This window comes from Oncorhynchus masou, chromosome 15, assembly GCF_036934945.1.
Source record: "Oncorhynchus masou masou isolate Uvic2021 chromosome 15, UVic_Omas_1.1, whole genome shotgun sequence".
In the NCBI taxonomy this organism is placed as follows: domain Eukaryota; kingdom Metazoa; phylum Chordata; class Actinopteri; order Salmoniformes; family Salmonidae; genus Oncorhynchus; species Oncorhynchus masou.
The window spans coordinates 44,018,056-44,037,110 of NC_088226.1; the positions used below are offsets into that span (position 1 = coordinate 44,018,056).

General features: G+C 39.5%; 1 protein-coding gene across 1 annotated transcript in view; it reads left to right on the top strand.

Moving 5' to 3' along the window:
- Window positions 1-16,260, top strand: part of LOC135556280 (BMP/retinoic acid-inducible neural-specific protein 3-like) — a 109,179-nt gene extending 92,919 nt beyond the window's left edge. Inside the window, exon 8 of the mRNA XM_064989354.1 lies at window positions 14,413-16,260. Coding sequence (XP_064845426.1) covers window positions 14,413-15,529 — 1,117 coding nt within the window. The 3' untranslated portion in view covers window positions 15,530-16,260. The remainder of the gene's footprint in view (window positions 1-14,412) is intronic.
- The last annotated feature ends 2,795 nt before the right edge of the window (window positions 16,261-19,055 follow it).

Consider the following 19,055-nt stretch of genomic DNA (forward strand, 5'->3'; position numbering starts at 1 on the left):
AAGTCATAACTGCAGAGGCGGAACACCAGCGATTAAACTGTGAAGATCATCCTTTTTTAAGTTGTAAATTGTTGGCGGTAAGCCTCAGGAACCAATTCGTAAATCTGTAACACAGCAATTTTAACCTTATCATAGCTGACACTGTCGGCTACACCTAGAGCTGAATATCCTTCCTGCGCTTTAGCAGCAACACACTGCAACATTTAAATTGTGGTCAGAATCAGGCCAACTCCTAGCATCAGCAACCGGCTCAAACAACGAAAATAATGTAAATTTAGGCAACAACCGTAAGTTTCCAACAATATCAAATGTTACCGGAGCACGACCGAAAGAGGAGCGACCCCTAAGTAAATTTGTCACCTTCCCAGAGCAAACTCTCACCCTGAGATTGTTCCTTCCCTAACCAACTCTGACCGCTCTTGTTGCAGCTTGATTTTAGCACACTTCAATCCTGTTTAAATTCCATTTCCTTTTCATACTTTACCCTATCATGCTCTAGCTTCTCACAATCATGCTCTAGCTGTAACAGAAGCAGCTTCTTACTGCTGTTCAAAAAGAAGACTACTAGGGCTTACAGATGGAGCAGCCATTGTAATGAAATGGTGAGACGGCGAGTCCTCAGCAGAGGCTGCCCCAGTGATAACTTCAAGAATACCACTCCATCAGATTGGCCTTCAATATCAACCTAATATAATTTTTTTTGCCATTTATCACTAATTTCAACCTAGTAGTGTTCCGCAATATTCAACAGCTGTTCTTTAGTACATAAGTCTAACAGTTCCTCTGATTGAAAGCGAATGAACTCGTCTACATAAGATGCCATAGTCACAAGAAATACCAAAAAAATCTTGCACTTGCCCTCTGCGGAGAGCACCAGACCACAAGAGAAATGACAATCACACTGGGCACCACAGAAGAGAGGAGTTACATATATGGAGCTTCCCTAAACTTACAATAACTCAACCCTAGTCTTTGTGCGTATTTTAATTTTTTATTTATTTTACCGTTATTTTACTAGGCAAGTCAGTTAAGAACAAATTCTTATTTTTAATGACGGCCTAGGAACAGTGGGTTAACTGCCTGTTCAGGGTCAGAAAGGGTGATTTGTACCTTGTCAGCTCGGGGATTCGAACTTGCAACCTTTCGGTTACTAGTCCAACGCTGTAACCACTAGGCTACCCTTCCGCGGTGGATAGTTACACACTGTAGCCCGCTGACAATAAAAACAAAAACCAGCACGCTGGCAGATACCCCCAAGTCATGGATGTGCCCCCGAGACAACTGCCACGGACACCACACAAAAATAACAAACAAAATAACCATGCCCAACGTATTTCAAAGTGAAACATGTCACTACGCCGAACAGGGAAAATAGAAAGGCTATAGCTCCGGGTAGCAAGTGTCACTACCCTACAAAAATCTCCCACTGAGGTACACAGCCAATTGTACTCACCTCAGACCAATGTCCCAACAGTGAGTAGAGCAAGAGTTTCCAGGCTGGGCAGGGGCCTGGAAACTAACCAATGTTCCATCTCCAACGCAGCACACAATCTATCCACCGCAGTGGCAAGTTTACCAAATAAACAAAGGCAACCAACACTGGGCCTACCAAATATTACAACTCAAAAGCTGTAACAAAAGTTATAAACAAAGCACCTACACCTACAGTTCTCAAACATTAACTCCACATTTTCCTCCAAACACATACTAGTAAGCTCAACGACACTAATATTAGTCCTTCATAATGCAACAAAGTGCTATATGCCAAAATGTATTTTAAGGAAAAGAAGAGCAAAGAGAAAGAATTCGGCAGACAGAGTGGGAGGGTTGCCACACTGTGCTGCTGGCAACAATTTAATATATGTTTACTGACACCGGCCATATTCAACGGGTGTTGAGCGTTCTTAAATTCATCAGTTATTCTGCGCTCTCTGGCACACTCAGATAAGAGTGCTCTGAAATCGGGGTAGATGGCCAGACTGAATTTACAAACATTTGCATAGTGGAGTCTTTTTTAAGACATGTAGCTAGCTAGCTAAACATTGAAGCATAAACCCCATTTATGACTTTACTACCCTGCAAGAATCTGCAGGTAGCTATCCAACCAGGTTCAATGTGAGCTAGCTAACATTAAGCTATAGCTTGCTAAGCAAATGGTTCTGAGATATGAATAATGTCATACATGTAACATTAGCTAGCGAGCCAGTCAGCTAACATTAGCTAGCTAGCTAGCTAGGTAAACAATGAACCATAATCACAACTCATGATGTTACTACTGTGCATGAATCTGCAGGAAGCTAACCAACCAGGTTTAATGTTAGCTAGCTAACATTAGGCTATAGCTAGCCAAGCAAATGGCTCTTTCAAAATTAGAAACATGTCATATCTGAAAATGTATCTCGCTAGACTATCTTACCCACATACATCATTCATGGTAGGACGCGTCTCCTGTCGGTGCCATGGTTGCCCTTAGTTTGAAGATGTAAGAAAGGTGTTTTCTCCATCTCCTTAGCTATCAGACTCGAATTCCACTGATTTCAAAACTCAGTCCTCCAGAAAGTGGACATATGCAGTTTTAATACACAATACATAAAAATACGGTCCAATTCTGGGTTCATTTTTCCATCCTAAATCCTGAAATATTGCCACATGTCTTCTGGTATCTCAGCCCCAATACATTTTTTCCAGGGTGTCTTCAAATCTCAAATTTCGACTCATCAAAGGACAGATTTTCACCAGTCTAATGTCCATTGCTTGTGTTTCTTGGCCCTAGCAAGTCTCTTCTTATTATTGGTGGTTTCTTTGCAGCAATTTGACTATGAAGGCCTGATTCACACAGTCTCCTCTGAAAAGTTGATGTTGAGACGTATCTGTTACTTATATTTGGGCTGCAATTTCCGAGGCTGGTAACTTATCCTCTGCAGCAGAGGTAACTCTTCCTTTTCTGTGGCGGCCCTCATAAGAGTCAGTTTCATCATAGCGCTTGATGGTTTCTGCGACTGCACTTGAAGAAACTTTAAAAGTTCTTGAAATTTTCTAGATTGACTGACCTTCATGTAATGATGGACTGTTCTTCCTCTTTGCATATTTGATGCTGAAAGACAAATTTAAGATAAAAAAATATTTTAAAATTATTAGATGAGGCTTACCCAGTTGAGATGGTTTGGGATGATTTGGACCACAGAGTGAAGGAAAAGCGGCCAAGTGCTCAGCATATGTGGGAACTCCTTCATGACTGTTGGAAAAACATTCCAGGTGAAGCTGGTTGAGAGGATGCCAAGTGTGGCAAAGCTGTCATTAAAGAAAATGGTGGCTACTTTGAAGAATCTCAAATATATTGTCATTTAACACTTTTTGGGTTATCACATGATTCCATATGTGACCCGATTCAGGAAACTAGGCATATGTCATGGGTCACTACTTCACAGGAGAGCCGCTTGAACGTTAACTTTTTAAAATCAGAATAGTTTTTTGGGCAGAAATGACCAATCCAAGATGAGCTTGGATTGGTCTGCCATATAGCATGCTTTTGTCTATTTGAGCTGGTCAGTATGTCTACGTAATCATGTCTAACGTGTCTTTTTTTTATTAAGTGCTATTGGGCTCCCGCTATGACATCATATGTTTGGGGATTGTCCATCTTTATCCCCTTTTCTGTTGCCCATTTTCAACACTTTATGCAGCATCTGCGTTCGACCAATTGACCACAACCCATACACCGTCATATTTGGACTAACCCCAGGGAACAATGTCACAAATAATCTATCAGACATGATAGTGTTCACATTCACATCTCTGTTAGCCTCTGTTAGACTCATCCTTTTTAATAGAAATCTGCTTCCCCAACCTCCCATTCACGATGGGTGAGAGACGTTTTCTCTATCCTTAAATTAGAGGAAATTATGTTCACCACCCAAGGCACTACTGAAAAAAGTAAAAGATATGGCAGCCTTTCACATCACATGTAATGAGCTCCACATCTTTGGCTATTGAGTGACTGTAGATATTCAAGGTCAGGCACCTACAGGTGTAGGACTACACAAAAACTATGAGTGAATAACATAAAAAAAACTCTCTACATAGTTATTTGTGAGTTTGAGGATATGAACAAAAAAGTATGAATGTGTATATACTGTATCATGTATAATATGTATGACTAGTTGTATATTATGTATTGTCTGCAGTGGGACCTCAGGTATTGTATTTTATGGTTCTAAATCCATTAGTCTATGCTAGCTATTAGTATTATCTGTTTTTTATTTATTAATTATTTTCTATATTTACAAGAAGTGCAATAATACAAGGATTTTAACTGGGGGAAAAATATGAAATCGCGAAGGACCAAGATTAATTTAAGTTCATCCCACTTAGAGGTGTGTATTATTTGTAATTAAAAGAAATGGACAATTGTTCAACTTGTGAAAAATCTGTTGATGTGCCCTTGAGCAAGGTACATAAGCCTAATTGCTCCTGAAAGTTGCCCTGGATAAGATTGTATGCTAAGTGACCTGAAAGTAAAACATCCAGGCTATCTAAGAAATCCACTTGAGTATCCCCTTTGTGCCTGAATACACTCTGGTGTTTTGTGAATGTCCCAGTCGAAAATGGCTGCCTCATGTCCCCATGTTCATGTTCAGACCTACACACTGTTAATAGGTGAGGGGAGATCAATTATGTACAGTACTCTGCATATTGCTTTGACAGTTCTGCACTGGTGTTTTCTGTTTCTTATGTTCAAAATAGTTCAAAGGCAATCAATCAGAACATTGGATAGCTGCTCCAATTTCACCAACCCGATTGTCGGGTAAAACTGCTGTGCTTGTAATTTTTTCTCTTCATTTTCTTCTAAATGTGTTTTAGAAATGGTTTCACTTGGCAAAATCAGCACGTATTTCTTTGTTAACAATCATAGAGAACTGATTAATAAATAGGAAACTATTTCATATATTAGATATACTGCGAAAGCCTTTATTTTAATGGTGTGTCCTGTTTACTTGTCCTAGTTTATGGAGAATGTATTTTCTTCATACATGAAGTGAAAACGGTAGTTAGATTGATACTCTATAAATAAATAAAAGGGTTGTGGCATGGCCATTTGATTCTCATAAGCTGTGAAAATACTGTCACAGAAAACTAGGTCTCCTAGTACTACTGCTATTGTGGCTGTAACACAGAAGTGATCTTGTTCAAGTCTGACAGATTTGTCTGAATGGGTTTCAGTATAACAATACAAGCTGCTTCCTGCCCCTTCCATTCCCATTCTAGGTTTTTTTCTCAACCTATTGTTGTTTTCCCCCATATTGTTTCATGGAGGCAATTTATAAAGTAAATCCAGTTAGTCACAGAGAATTGTGTGACAGAGCAGAGACAAAGTAACATTTCCGGTCTCTGGCATTAGGTGTTTGTGTAAAGCGCTGACAGACCGACAGCTACATGTAACACCTCTTCAGTTGCCACCCACCTCCTCTCTCACCTCATCTCTCTTGGCAACACTACCCATGTGGGTGACAACACCAGGCCCAGTACCAAAACATTTTTAGCGAAGAAAAATGTTTTATTTTCTGTATACCAGGGAGCTAGTTTCTGATGACAAATGTTTTTAGTTTTTAGGGGTGCAACTGCATCTAGGGTATTGCGCAAGGTTAAATTGAGTTCCTCGGGTAGGTGGTTAACTGATTTTTGTCCTCTGACATCCTTGGGTAGGCAGAGGGAGTCTGGAAGGGCATCGAGGAATCTTTGGGTTGTCTGAGAATTTATAGCACGACTTTCGATGTTCCTTGGTTGGGGTCTGGGCAGATTATTTGTTGCGATTGCAAACGTAATAAAATGGTGGTCCGATAGTCCAGGATTACGAGGAAAAACATTAAGATCCACAACATTTATTCCATGGGACAAAACTAGGTCCAGAGTATGACCTTGGCAGTGAGTAGGTCCTTAGACATGTTGGACAAAATCCACTGAGTCGATGATGGCTCCGAAAGCCTTTGGCAGTGGGTCTGTGGACTTTCCATGTGAATATTAAAGTCACCAAAAATTAGAATATTATCTGCTATGAATAGGACAGGGTCCGAAAGGAATTCAGGGAACTCAATGAGGAACGCTGTATATGGCCCAGGAGGCCTGTAAACAGTAGCTATATAAAGTGATTGATAGGCTGCATAGATTTCATGACTAGAAGCTCAAAAGACGAACACGTTGTTTTGTTTTGTAAATTGAAATTTGCTATCGTAAATGTTAGCAACACCTCCACCTTTGCGGGATACGTGGGGGATATGGTCACTAGTGTAACCAGGAGGTGAGGCCTCATTTAACATAATACATTCATCAGGCTTAAGCCATGTTTCAGTCAGGCTATTCACATCAAGATTATGATCAGTGATTATTAGTTCATTGACTATAACTGCCTTGGAAGTGAGGGATCTAACATTAATTATGGCTAGGAGTCCCCCAAAGGGGACACCCCCTCCCATTCAGCTGAAAAGGTGGCGCGGGAAATTCAAAAAATATTCTTTAGAAATATTTAACTTTAACACATTATTAAGTAGCCCTACTTTGAGATGTGAGGCATCACAATCTCTTTCAATAATGGCAGGAGTGGAGGAGGTCTTTATTCTAATGAGATTGCTAAAGCGATCACCGCCATGTTTAGTTTTGCCCAACCTAGGTTGAGGCACAAACACGGTCTCAATGGGGCTATATGAAGCTGAACTTTAAAATATTTTTTTTTATTTTCTACTTTTCCACTCTAACATATTTTCATGAGTTGTCCTCAATTCATCATACTCTGTTGCTGTGTGCACATATGCAGTACCAGTAAAAAGTTTGGACACACCTACTCATTCAAGGGTTTTTCTTTATTTTTACTATTTTCTACATTGTCAAAATAATAGTGAAGACATCAAAACTTTCAAAGTAATGATGGACTGTTGATTCTCTTTGCTTATTTGAGCTGTTCTTGCCATAATATGGACTTGGTATTTTACAAAATAGGGCTAGCTTCTGTATACCACCCCTACTTTGTCACAACACAACTGACTGGCTCAAATGCATTTAGAAAGAAAGAAATTCCACAAATTAAATTTTAACAAAAGGTACACCTGTTAATAATTTAAATGCATTCCAGGTGACCACCACATGAAGCTGGTTGAAAGAATGCCAAGAGTGTGCAAAGCTGTCATCAAGCTGAAGGGTGGCTACTTTGAAGAATCTCAAATATAAAATATATATTTTGATTTGTTTAACACTTTTTTGGTTACTACATAACTACAGTGTCTTGCAAAAGTATTCATCCCCCTTTGCATTTTCTTATTTTGTTGCATTACAACTTGTAATTTAAATTTATTTTTATTTTTATTTCATGTAATGGACATACAGAAAAAAGTTAAAATTGGTGAAGTGAAATTTTAAAAAATCACCTTATTTCAAAAATGTCTAAAGAATGTAAAACTGAAAAGTGGTGTGTGCATATGTATTCACCCCCTTTGCTATGAAGCCCCAAAATAAGATCTGGTGCAACCAATTACCTTCAGAAGTCACATAATTAGTTCACCTGGATGCAATTTAAGTGTCACATGATCTGTCGTATGATCTCAGTATATATACAGTACACCAGTTCTGAAAGGCCCCAGAGTCAGCAACACCACTAAACAAGGGCCATCACCAAGCAAGTGGCACCATGAAGACCAAGGAGCTCTCCAAACAGGTCAGGGTAAAAGTTGTGGAGAAGTACAGAACAGGATTGGGTTATAAAGAAATATCAGAAACTTTGAACATCCCACAGAGACTCCCATTAATTCCAATATAAAAAAATGTAAAGAATATGGCTCCACAACAAACCTTCCAAGAGAGGGCTGTCCACCAAAACTCATGGACCAGGCAAGGAGGTCATTTATCAGAGCGGCAACAAAGATAAACCGGAAGGAGCTGCAAAGCTCCACAGCGGAGATGGGAGTATCTGTCCATAGGACTTTAAGCTGTACACTCCACAGAGCTGGGCTTTACAGAAGAGTAACCAGAAAAAAAACATTGCTTAAAGAAGAAAATAAGCAAACACGTTTGGTGTTCGCAAAAAGGCATGTGGGACTCCCCAAACATATGGAAGAAGGTACTCTGGTCAGATGAGACTGAAATTTAGCATTTTGATAATCAAGGAAAATGCTATGTCTGGCACAAGCCCATCACCTTGAACACCATCCCCACAGTGAAGCATGGTGGTGGCAGAATCATGCTATGGGGATGTTTTTCTTGGTCAGAATTGAAGGAATGATGGATGGCGCTAAATACAGGAAAATTATTGAGGGAAACCTGTTTGTCTTGCAGAGATTTGAGACTGGAACCGAGGTTCACCTTCCAGCAGGACACTAACCCTAATCATGCTGCTAAAGCCATACTTGAGTGGTTTAAGGGAAAACATTTAAACGTATTGAATGACCTAGTCAAAGCCCAGACCTCAATCCAATTGAGAATCTGTAGTATGACTTAAAGATTGCTGTACACCAGCAGAACCCATCCAACTTGAATGAACTGGAGCAGTTTTGCCCTGAAGAATGGGCAAAAATCCCAGTGGCTAGATGTGCCAAGCTTATAGAGACATACCGCAAGAGACCTGCAGCTGTAGTTGCTGCAAAAGGTGGCCCCAAAAATCTACTTTAACTTCTTATGGCTGCAATCCCGTTAACGGGAGCGATTTGACAACAGCCAGTCAAAGTGTAGCGCGTCATTTTCAAAACATCAACAATCTCATAATTAACATTCCTCAAACATACATGTGTCTCATACCATTTTAAAGCTATTCTAGTTGTTAATCCCACCAAAGTGTCCAATTTCAAGTATGCTTTTCAGCAAAAGCACTACAAACGATTATGTTAGTTCTCCACCAAACCACAATAAGCACAGCCATTTTCCAGCGAAATATAGATTTCACAAAAAGCAGAAATAGAGAAAATTAATCACTAACCTGGAACTATCTTCATCTGATGACACTCATAGGACTTCATGTTACACAATACATGCATGTTTTGTTTGATAAAGTTCATATTTATATAAAAAATCTGAGTTTACATTGGCCTATTAGATTCACTAGTTCCAAAAACATTAAAGTGATTTTGCATAGCCACATCGTTTCAACAGAAATACTCATCATACATGTAGATGATAATACAAGTTATACACATGGAATTATAGATATACCTCTCCTTAATGCAACCGCTGTGTCAGACTTTAAAAAAAGTTTACGGAAAAAGCAACCCTTCCCCTGTGAACGCGCATAGTGAAAGCATGGTCAACTCGTGGCAGTGGTGACTATTTCCTGTCTCATTCGGCCCCCCTTCACATTAGAGTCATCAGACAAAGTTTTATTGACTGTTGACATCTAGTGTAAGGCGTAGGAAGTGAAAACTCATCCATATCTTGCTGTAATTTCAAGGAGAGCTTGGTTGAAAATCTGCCACCCCCAGAAAAAATACAAACAGGAAGTGGAATTTCTCAGGTTTTTGCATGCAATATGATATCTTTTATACTCACAGACATAATTCAAACCGTTTTAGAAACGTCAGAGTGTTTTCTATCCAATACTACTAATAATAATATGCATATGTTAGTATCTGGGACTGAGGAGCTGGCTGTTTTCAATGGGCACCTTTTCATCCAAGTGACTCAATACTGCCCCTGCAGCCATAAAAAGTTAATTCCAGGTTGTAAGACAACAAAATAGAAAATAATGCCAAGGGAGGTGAATACTTTCACAAGCCACTGTATATATGTGCTATTTCATCATTTGGATTTCTATAAAAAAAAAATGTTTATTTAACCTTTATTAATACAGGTTTTTGTCATTGAGAACATCTATTTTTCAAGAGAGACAGGAGCAGCAGTGGGAACAACGTTTCAGACAAAACAACTTACATACACTAATGCCACTTTAAACAAAACTACAGACACAAATACAGTAAACCAATTACAATTACAGTTGAAGTCGGACGTTTACATGCACTAAGGTTGGAGTCATGAAAACTCCACAAATTTCTTGTTAATTAACAAACTATAGTTTTGAAAAGTCGGTTAGGACATCTACTTATGCATGACACAAGTAATATTTCCAACAATTGTTTACAGACTTATTATTTCACTTATAATTCACTGAATCACAATTCCAGTGTGTCAGAAGTTTACATACACTTAGTTGACTGTGCCTTTAAACATCTTGGAAAATTCCAGAAAATTACGTCATGGTTTTAGGAGTTTCTGATAGGCTAATTGACATGATTTGAGTCAATTGGAGGTGTACCTGTGGATGTATTTCAAGGCCTACCTTCAAACTCAGTGCTTCTTTGCTTGACATCATGGGAAAATCAAAAGAAATCAGCCAATATCCTTGGGAGCACTTTCCAAATGCCTGAAGGTACCACGTTCATCTGTACAAACAATAGTATGCTAGTATAAACCTCATGGGACCACGAAGCTATCAAACCGCTCAGGAAGGAGATGCGTTCTGTCTCCTAGAGATGAACATACTTTGATGCGAAAAGTACAAATCAATCCTAGAACAACAGCAAATGTGTAGATGCTGGAGGAAACAGGTACAAAAGTATCTATATCCACAGTAAAACGAGACCTATATCGACATAAGCTGAAAGGTCACTCAGCAAGGAAGAAGCCACTGCTCCAACACCGCCATAAATAAGCCAGACTACGGTAAGCAACTGCACAATGGGACAAAGATCGTACTTTTTGGAGAAATGTCCTCTGGTCTGAGGAAACAAAAATCGAACTGTTTGGCCATAATGACCATCGTCATGTTTGGAGGGAGAGGATTGCCAGCCGAAGAACACCATCCCAACAGTGAAGCACAGGGGTGGCAGCATCATGTTGTGGGGTGGTTTGCTGCAGGAGGGACTTGTGCACTTCACAAAATAGATGGCATCATGAGGCTGGAAAATTCTGTGGATATATTGAATCAACATCTCAAGACATCAGTCAGGAAGTTAAAGCTTGGTCGCAAATGGGTTTCCAAATGGACAATGACCCAAAGCATACTTACAAAGTTGTGGCAAAATGGTTCTAGGACAACAAAGTCAAGGTATTGGAGTGGCCTTCACAAAACCCAGACCTCAATCATATTGACAATTTGTGGGTGGAACTGAAAATGCGTGTGCGAGCAAGGAGGCCTACAAACCTTACTCAGGAATACCCGTACACCAGCTCTGTCAGGAGGAATGGGTAACAATTCACCTAACTTATTTTAGGAAGCTTGTGGAAGGCTACCTGAAACATTTGACCCATGTTAACTTCCTGACGTACCCCATCCCATTAGCGGGATCATTTACATCAACACCCGCTGAATTGTAGTGCGCCAAATTCAAATAAAATTACTAAACATTTTTAATTTTCATGAAATCACAAATGCAATATAGCATAACACAGCATAACTCTTTGTTAATCCACCTGTCGTGTCAGATTGTGAAAATATGCTTTACAGCGAAAGCAATCCAAGCGTTTGTGTGAGTTTATCAATCACTAGACAAAACATTATGAACACCTAGCATCAAAGTAGCTTGGTCACGAAAATCAGAAAAGCAATAACATGAATTGCTTACCTTTCATGATCTTCGGATGTTTTCACTCACGAGACTCCAAGTTACACAATAAATGTTCCTTTTGTTCCATAACGATTATTTTTATACCCAAAATACCTCCATTTGTTTGGTGCGTTATATGTTTAGAAATCCACAGGCTCGACCGGTCACGACATCGCAGATGAAAATTCCAAATAGTATCCGTAATGTCCACAGAAACATGTCAAAAGTGTTTTATAATCAATCCTCAGGTTGTTTTTAAAATATATAATCGATAATATATCAACCGGGACAATCGCTTTTTCAATAGGAGAGGGAGAGACAATGGCTGCACCACTCTGTTGCGCATGCAAAACTCATGCGAACACCCAGCTATCCACTGACGCAATGTATCTTTCTCGCTCATTTTTCAAAATAAAAGCCTAAAACTATGTCTAAAGACTGTTGACACCTTGAGGAAGCCATAGGAAAAGGAATCGGGTTGATATCCCTTTAAATGGAGGCAAGGCATCCAATGGAACAGAGAGCTATCAGGAAAAGCAGCACTTCCTGGTTTGATTTTACTCAGGTTTTCGTCTACAATATCAGTTCTGTTATACTCACAGACAATATTTTGACAGTTTTAGAAACTTTAGAGTGTTTTCTATCGCAATCTGACAAGTATATGCATATTCTAGTTTCTGGGCCTGAGAAATAGGCAGTTTCAAATGGGTACGTTTTTCATCCCAAAAAAATCTAAATACTGCCCCCTACACTCAACAGGTTAAACAATTTAAAGGCAATGCTACCAAATACTAATTCTGTGTATGTAAACTTCTGACCCACTGGGAATGTGATGAAAGGAATAAAAGCTGAAATAAAGAATTCTCTCTGGTATTTTTCTGACATTTCACATTCTTAAAATAAAGTGGTGATCGTAACTGACCTAAAACAGCAAATTTTTACTTGGATGAAATGTCAGAAATTGTGAAAACTGAGTTTAAATGTAGTTAGCTAAGGTGTATGTAAACTTCCGGCTTGAACTGTATAAATAACATCACTAAAATCTGATACCGCCAGTAGTAATGTACATCGTACCAGCTCCTTCCTGGCCTCCAAAAAAACAAGCCTCATGCCAATAATAAAAACCTATTCTCAGCTTGAGCTTCCTTATCAAGTTCTCCACATAAACAATGAAGCTCAGCTTGTCATCAACCCACACACCTAATTATTTTTACACTTTGACTTGCTCTATAGTATGTCCAGCCAATGTAGCAATGACATGATTAGTAACATGCCCGGCATTTGAAAATACCATGCATTTTGTTTTACCCAAATTCAGAACCAGCTTCAAATCATACATTCTGTTGTATGATGTTAAATGCTCTTTGGGCATTTTCAAAAGCTAAAAATAAACTCCTACTACTTGAATAAACAACAGTATCATCTGCATAAAATTGAAAATCTGCTGTTTCAATATGATCCCCAATGTTGTTGATATACAAAATGAATAACATTGGGCCCAAAATAGAACCTTGCATAACACCCAAGCACACCACTATGTACTCAGATTTTCAACCATCCACCATTACACATTGTGTACGATTTGATAATAATTTATAATTTATAATTGGTAATTTATAAGCCAATCTAGAACATAACCTGTAATTCCACAACATTTTATCCTTTGCACTAACACAAGATGGTCCACGGTGTCAAATGCCTTTGACAATCAATAAAGACAGACACACAATGTAACTTCTTGTCAAGAGCACAGTGGATGTCATTTAAAACATTCAATGTTGCTGAAACAGTGCTGTTGCCAGACCTGATTGCATTCCATTTAAGATGTTGTTTTCCGCTGCCTACTAACTAAGAACTCCAGTACCTTTGACAGTGCTGACAATTTCGATATGGTAAATTACGAAGGATCTCCACCTTTCAGGAGAGGCAGTACAAAAGCAGATGCCATAACTTGGGGATTTCCTTAATATCAAGTGTAAGGTTAAAGATACATGTTAAGGGGGAAAAATGATGTCTGCAGCTAGGTGTAGGAAACGGGGGTCGAGATCATCAGGGCCAGGGAATTTTTTTTCTATCAATTTCTTGTGGGGCTTTACACACTTCTGAAACAGAGAAGGATGAAAAGGAGAACCTGGTGAAGGAGTGCACAGGGGTGTCAGGTAAATTCATACGTGGCTCAGTTATACCATTGACCTTTTCTAGAAAATGTTGATTTAAGGTTTTCAGAATAGAGGTTCTCTCAGTTACAATCTGTGTGTCTACCAACAATTATTTGGGAAGCTTTGTATCTTTTTGCACTACAAACCTTTCACTACTTGCCAAAATTTGGATGGATTATTGAAATTATCCGAAGTAGATTTCAGGTAGTGATCTGCTTTCAATTTTTGGATCATAGTCACACCCATATTTTGAAGACGCTGAAAAGCCATCCAATCATTCGCCGAACCAGACCCTCTTGCTTTAGCCCACATTGCATTTCATTCCCTTATGGTTTTACTAAGTTCCTCAGTAAACCAAGGGTTTTCTCTGCCCTTAATCCTGCATTTTTTAAAGGGGCATGACTATTGCATACATCCTATTTTCTACAATCTAGAAATGTATTTTTCTTCAGGAAAATACAGCTATAGGATGACATGAACCTATGGGAGATTAAAACTATTTATTGGGGAATATGTGGTTATTCTAGTAAACCTGATATCATAGTGCAGATAGTATTTCCAGAACTGCAAAGTGCACTATAGAGTGTATGGCCATACTAAGTGCATTTCCCTAAAAATAAAATAATAATATACTGTCTGGAAGGTGATCTGTATTTGTGTTTGAGTGTGTTTTGCAGGTCCTTCAGCTACTGGCTGAACTACATCCTGTCCATCATGTACTGCAGTGAGAACAACTACATAGGTTCCTACCTGGAGGAGACAAGGAGCTGCTCTTGCCCCTATGACCATCCGTCCTGCCAGGGTGTCATCCCTTGCACTGTGGGCGATGGCTCTTTCTGCGCCTCCTGCTCCTATGACAACCGCTCCCGCTGTGCCAGCTGCAACCCCGGGTACATGCTCAGCCAAGGGGTCTGCCGCAATGAGGTCCCAGACTCCACAGACCACTACATCAGCTTCGAGACAGACCTGCAGGACCTGGAGCTGAGATACCTGCTGCAGAAGAAAGACAGCCGTATTAGCATCCATGGGATCTTCGTCAGCAACGACGTCCGACTCAACAACTGGTTTGACCCGTCGTGGAGGAAGAGGATGCTGTTGACATTGAAGAGCAACAAGTACAAGTCCAACCACGTCCACATGCTCCTGGGGATGACCCTGCAGATCTGCCTAACTAGGAACAGCTCCCTGGAACCAGTGCTGTCTGTCTACATCAACCCCTTCGGGGGAAGTCACTCTGAGAGCTGGAGCATGCCCATAGACCAGAACAGCTATCCTGATTGGGAGAGGACTAAACTAAACATTCCCCTGGACTGTTACAACTGGACATTGACTTTGGGTAACAAGTGGAAAACATTTTTTGAGACTGTTCACTTCTACCTGCGGAGCAGGATCAGGGCTCCATTGCCCCAAGGGAACGGCTCGGTGTACTACGAACCTTTCGAGTTTCTGGAGCCCGGTAAGAACCTGGGCTACATGAAAATAAATAGCATCCAGGTGTTCGGCTATAGTATGCATTTTGACCCGGAAGCGATCCAGGACCTGATTCTGCAGCTGGACTACCCGTACACTCAGGGATCGCAGGACTCCGCCCTGCTGCAGCTGCTGGAGATCAGGGACCGGGTCAACAGACTGTCCCCTCCCGGACCTCAGCTCCTGGACCTGTTCTCCTGTCTCCTGCGCCACCGCCTCAAATTATCTACCACAGATGTTGTCCGAATACAGACAGCGTTGCAGGCTTTCTCTGCCAAACAGCCTAACTCCATGGAATACGAAACAACCAAATTATGTAGTTAATAAGGTGCCAGTGTCCAGATATGCAGATGCGTGTGCTGCTATCACACTGACCTGATTACAGTTAAGAGCAATTTTGGAAGGCACTGAGGGACATTTTGGTTATGATCTCAAGAGATATGCATTTGGATTCATGTAAAATTATAACTTTCTGGAAATGTGTTGTGTCATAGACACATAAGGGGGCTTCACCTTGTTCACTTTGCCTTTTTACATAATAACAATAAAACTCTGACTTACTGACCATTATCGATATCAAAAGATGTATCATCACTGATATGTTGCCCATGTCCTGACATCCTTAAAATGCACAGATCTCAATCACTTACAATGTGATGCTTTTGCTGATGATGAAGTGTTATCTCGACAGTGTGTTTGGTTTGACACCAGCATGGCTTTAGGTCCTTCACTTTGTTATTAAACACAACCCATGTTTTTATACTCTCACTCTTCAGTTTAATCCTACCCCACCCCACGTTCAGAGCTTCATGAGTCAATATGGAAATCAACTGTTTTTTTTCATGTGTTTAAATTCCCACAAATTGGAGTTAGAACAGTACTTCAGTCGTACAGAAATAAAACACCAGAAATGCAATGGCTCGTATGTCATGTTACATGTAATTTTATTTTTTATAATGCAGTTGTTTGTGAACAGTTACTAAGCAATGTCCATATGCTGTATAACATTCTGAATTTGTTAATTCACTAAATAAAAGTCATTTTTATGTCCTGTCTGTAAATAGTGTAGATACTCCATCTCGTGTCTAATTTTCTCAGACATAATATATTACTTAAATCCATCTCATATTTGATCTTTAGTTCATTAATCTAGATGATATCATATTTGATGCAAATCGAACAAAATTAGACATACTAGTACTGTTAGTTCGTCCCAGATCCTATCAATTAGTACCAATTCACTAAATGACAGTGTTAAATGGAAGTGTGTCAGTTAAGATTATATTTAAATCTTAATCTCCTCTCTAAGGAGGACAAGCTTCATGCAAACCACAGAAAATATCATTAAGATGTTCCATTCATTCATTTAGTGCATCGAGAGGATTTCTTATCCCATATTTTAGGACCAGGACAGATATTCCATGAAATGTTGCCTTATGTGAATCTTTACAATTAATCTGTGTAAAAGATTTAGACAAGGCTACATTGCCAGACAAAAGTATAATACATTAAAGTCACAACAAACCCTAGAGCACCACTTGCTCCAGTGTTTGCCATTAAACACCAGGTGACTTGTTCTTAGACTAATGACTTTAACCCTTGGATATCCTTGAAAACAATCCAGCCAATGCATTGTGTGAGAAAAAAGTGTAAAATACTAAGACAGGCAGCTTGAAAAGTTTTCTATAAGTTATGATGGCCAGAGTGGGGGCAATTTATTAGTTATTGATATACTTTATTCTCTTCATTCTGGCTGTCAATATTTAGTACCTTTTCAGAATGATGGGGAGCACGAGGTATGAATCTAAGGAATGTTAGGTGCAAATCCAGTTCAGAAAAAGAAAACACTGAGCTTAATTGGAATGTCTGATGAGATAACAGTAAAACAAAAGTGGCATGGATACACTTGAAATGTGAGTTGAATGACTATTAATTGTGTTTGTTTCAATTACATGTAGGTGGGTGCAGGTATATGTTATGTTTGGCTATTAGTGAGACATGGCTATCCCTAAATAAATCCCATCACTCATTCCAGTGGTTTGCATAGTTGGCAGGGCAGCAGCAGGCTACCCTGCGCAGAAAATTGCTTCACCAAAGGTCAGCCAGGTCTGTGAAATCTAGTTTCCAGTGGCAAACTGAAAATAACCCAGCTTTGGCCTTCTCTCTGTCTCTTCCATTTCCATTGATGGATGGCGGCTGGAGGAAGAGAGACAGGCAGCGTATCAAAGCTCATTATCTCAGGTGTTTTTCTCACTAGCTGGTCGTCTCTTGTAATCTGTAGACTTGTATGTTTTACTCTGGGTCCTGGAATAAAGGTATTCAGCTGAGAGGCCTCAGAGAGAGAAAGCTTTTGGTTATCCCAACAGCGGGCCTGATGGGAGTCAAGTGTTTATATCCTGGTTTAAATCTACCAACCCTAGCTGAGCTCTTGCTCCATCACTCAGAATGACAACTGTAGGCAATGAGACACACATTCTACAGCAGTAGCTCAGACACATGCAAGGAATAATACGGAGGGAAATAATAAATAGAAAACCAGGGTGGCCAAACCTCCTGCCGAAGAGCTACTGTAATGCTTTAACACATCTGACTCCTTTTACAAAAATAAATTTGTTGCTGCAAAATAAATAGTGTGCCACAAAAGATAACCAAAAGTTTGCCACTAGTGTTGAATCTGCAGCAAACACTTGGCAGCAATAATATGCATTGACACTAGTGGGAAAACAGTTTGCCAGAGTTTTTTTCTTGCAGACAATTCTCTCATGATTCAATTTAAATTTGTGGCAACAAGTTTTAAGGCCAGTAACCATTGATGATCAATCAAGGCAATTGGAAACATCTGTTCGAAAATGGAAACCTAGCTACCTACCAAAGTTGTCCGGTGAGTGTCTAATTTATGAATTAAACTTCCAAATAAACGTTTAAATTGTATTAGCTAAATTATGCCTAGTTAGCAATGTCATGTTTTATGGGATAGCGTGAAACACATTTTGTTGATACCAGTTTCAATCTGTCAGCTCCACTGACTGACTGGCTAGTGCTTAGTTAGCTAACATTAGCTATCATATTTCTGCTATCTAACTAATGATTTGCCTAAACACAATTTTTATGTGAATATGTTGCTGTCTTTTAATACAAATATGCTAGTGTCACGGTTCAGTAGCATGTTAGTTAGCACAACAGCTAAGGTAGGTTGATGCAGGTAGCTAGCAACAATATGAGTTGATTTGACATCAGAGCAAAACTTCCCTTTTGCAGATGGATACCCTTTCCCTACCCGTGATGTTGAAGAGGCTGTATTGGGAGGATGATGCATCAACACCCTGAAAATATGTTTGTGGTGCACTCACTCATAACACTTTTTTGAGTGATAAATGAGTAATGTAAACTCGTACATCGCCTTGGTCCAATTGCCCTTATTTTAGCGCCCCAAAAATGTAATACTTCCAGATCAACTGTAATGTCAATACCATTGTAAAGCACAATTTCACCCCTTTCCGACAAATTAAATTACGTGACCTAAACACTGCCCGTTTCTGCATAATTCAAGCAGGCAATGAGCCCCGTCAGGTCTTTAAAAAAATGGCGGATGGGGAAGAGAAACTAATGCATGATAGTGAGAAGGACAGATGTCATGGGGGAAAATTGCTTTTTCACTCGATCTGTCCACCTTATCGCCTCTAAAATGTAAATAAAACAATAGAAAGAGTTTATATAATGTGTCATTACATACCTATTTGAAGGTTTGTGTCGAATTTGAATCAAGTTTTTAGGGCGGTGCTAAAGTGACCTTAGAAGTAAACAGCGGCTTTGAGAATGATGATTGCATGCAATGATGACAAAAACAAAT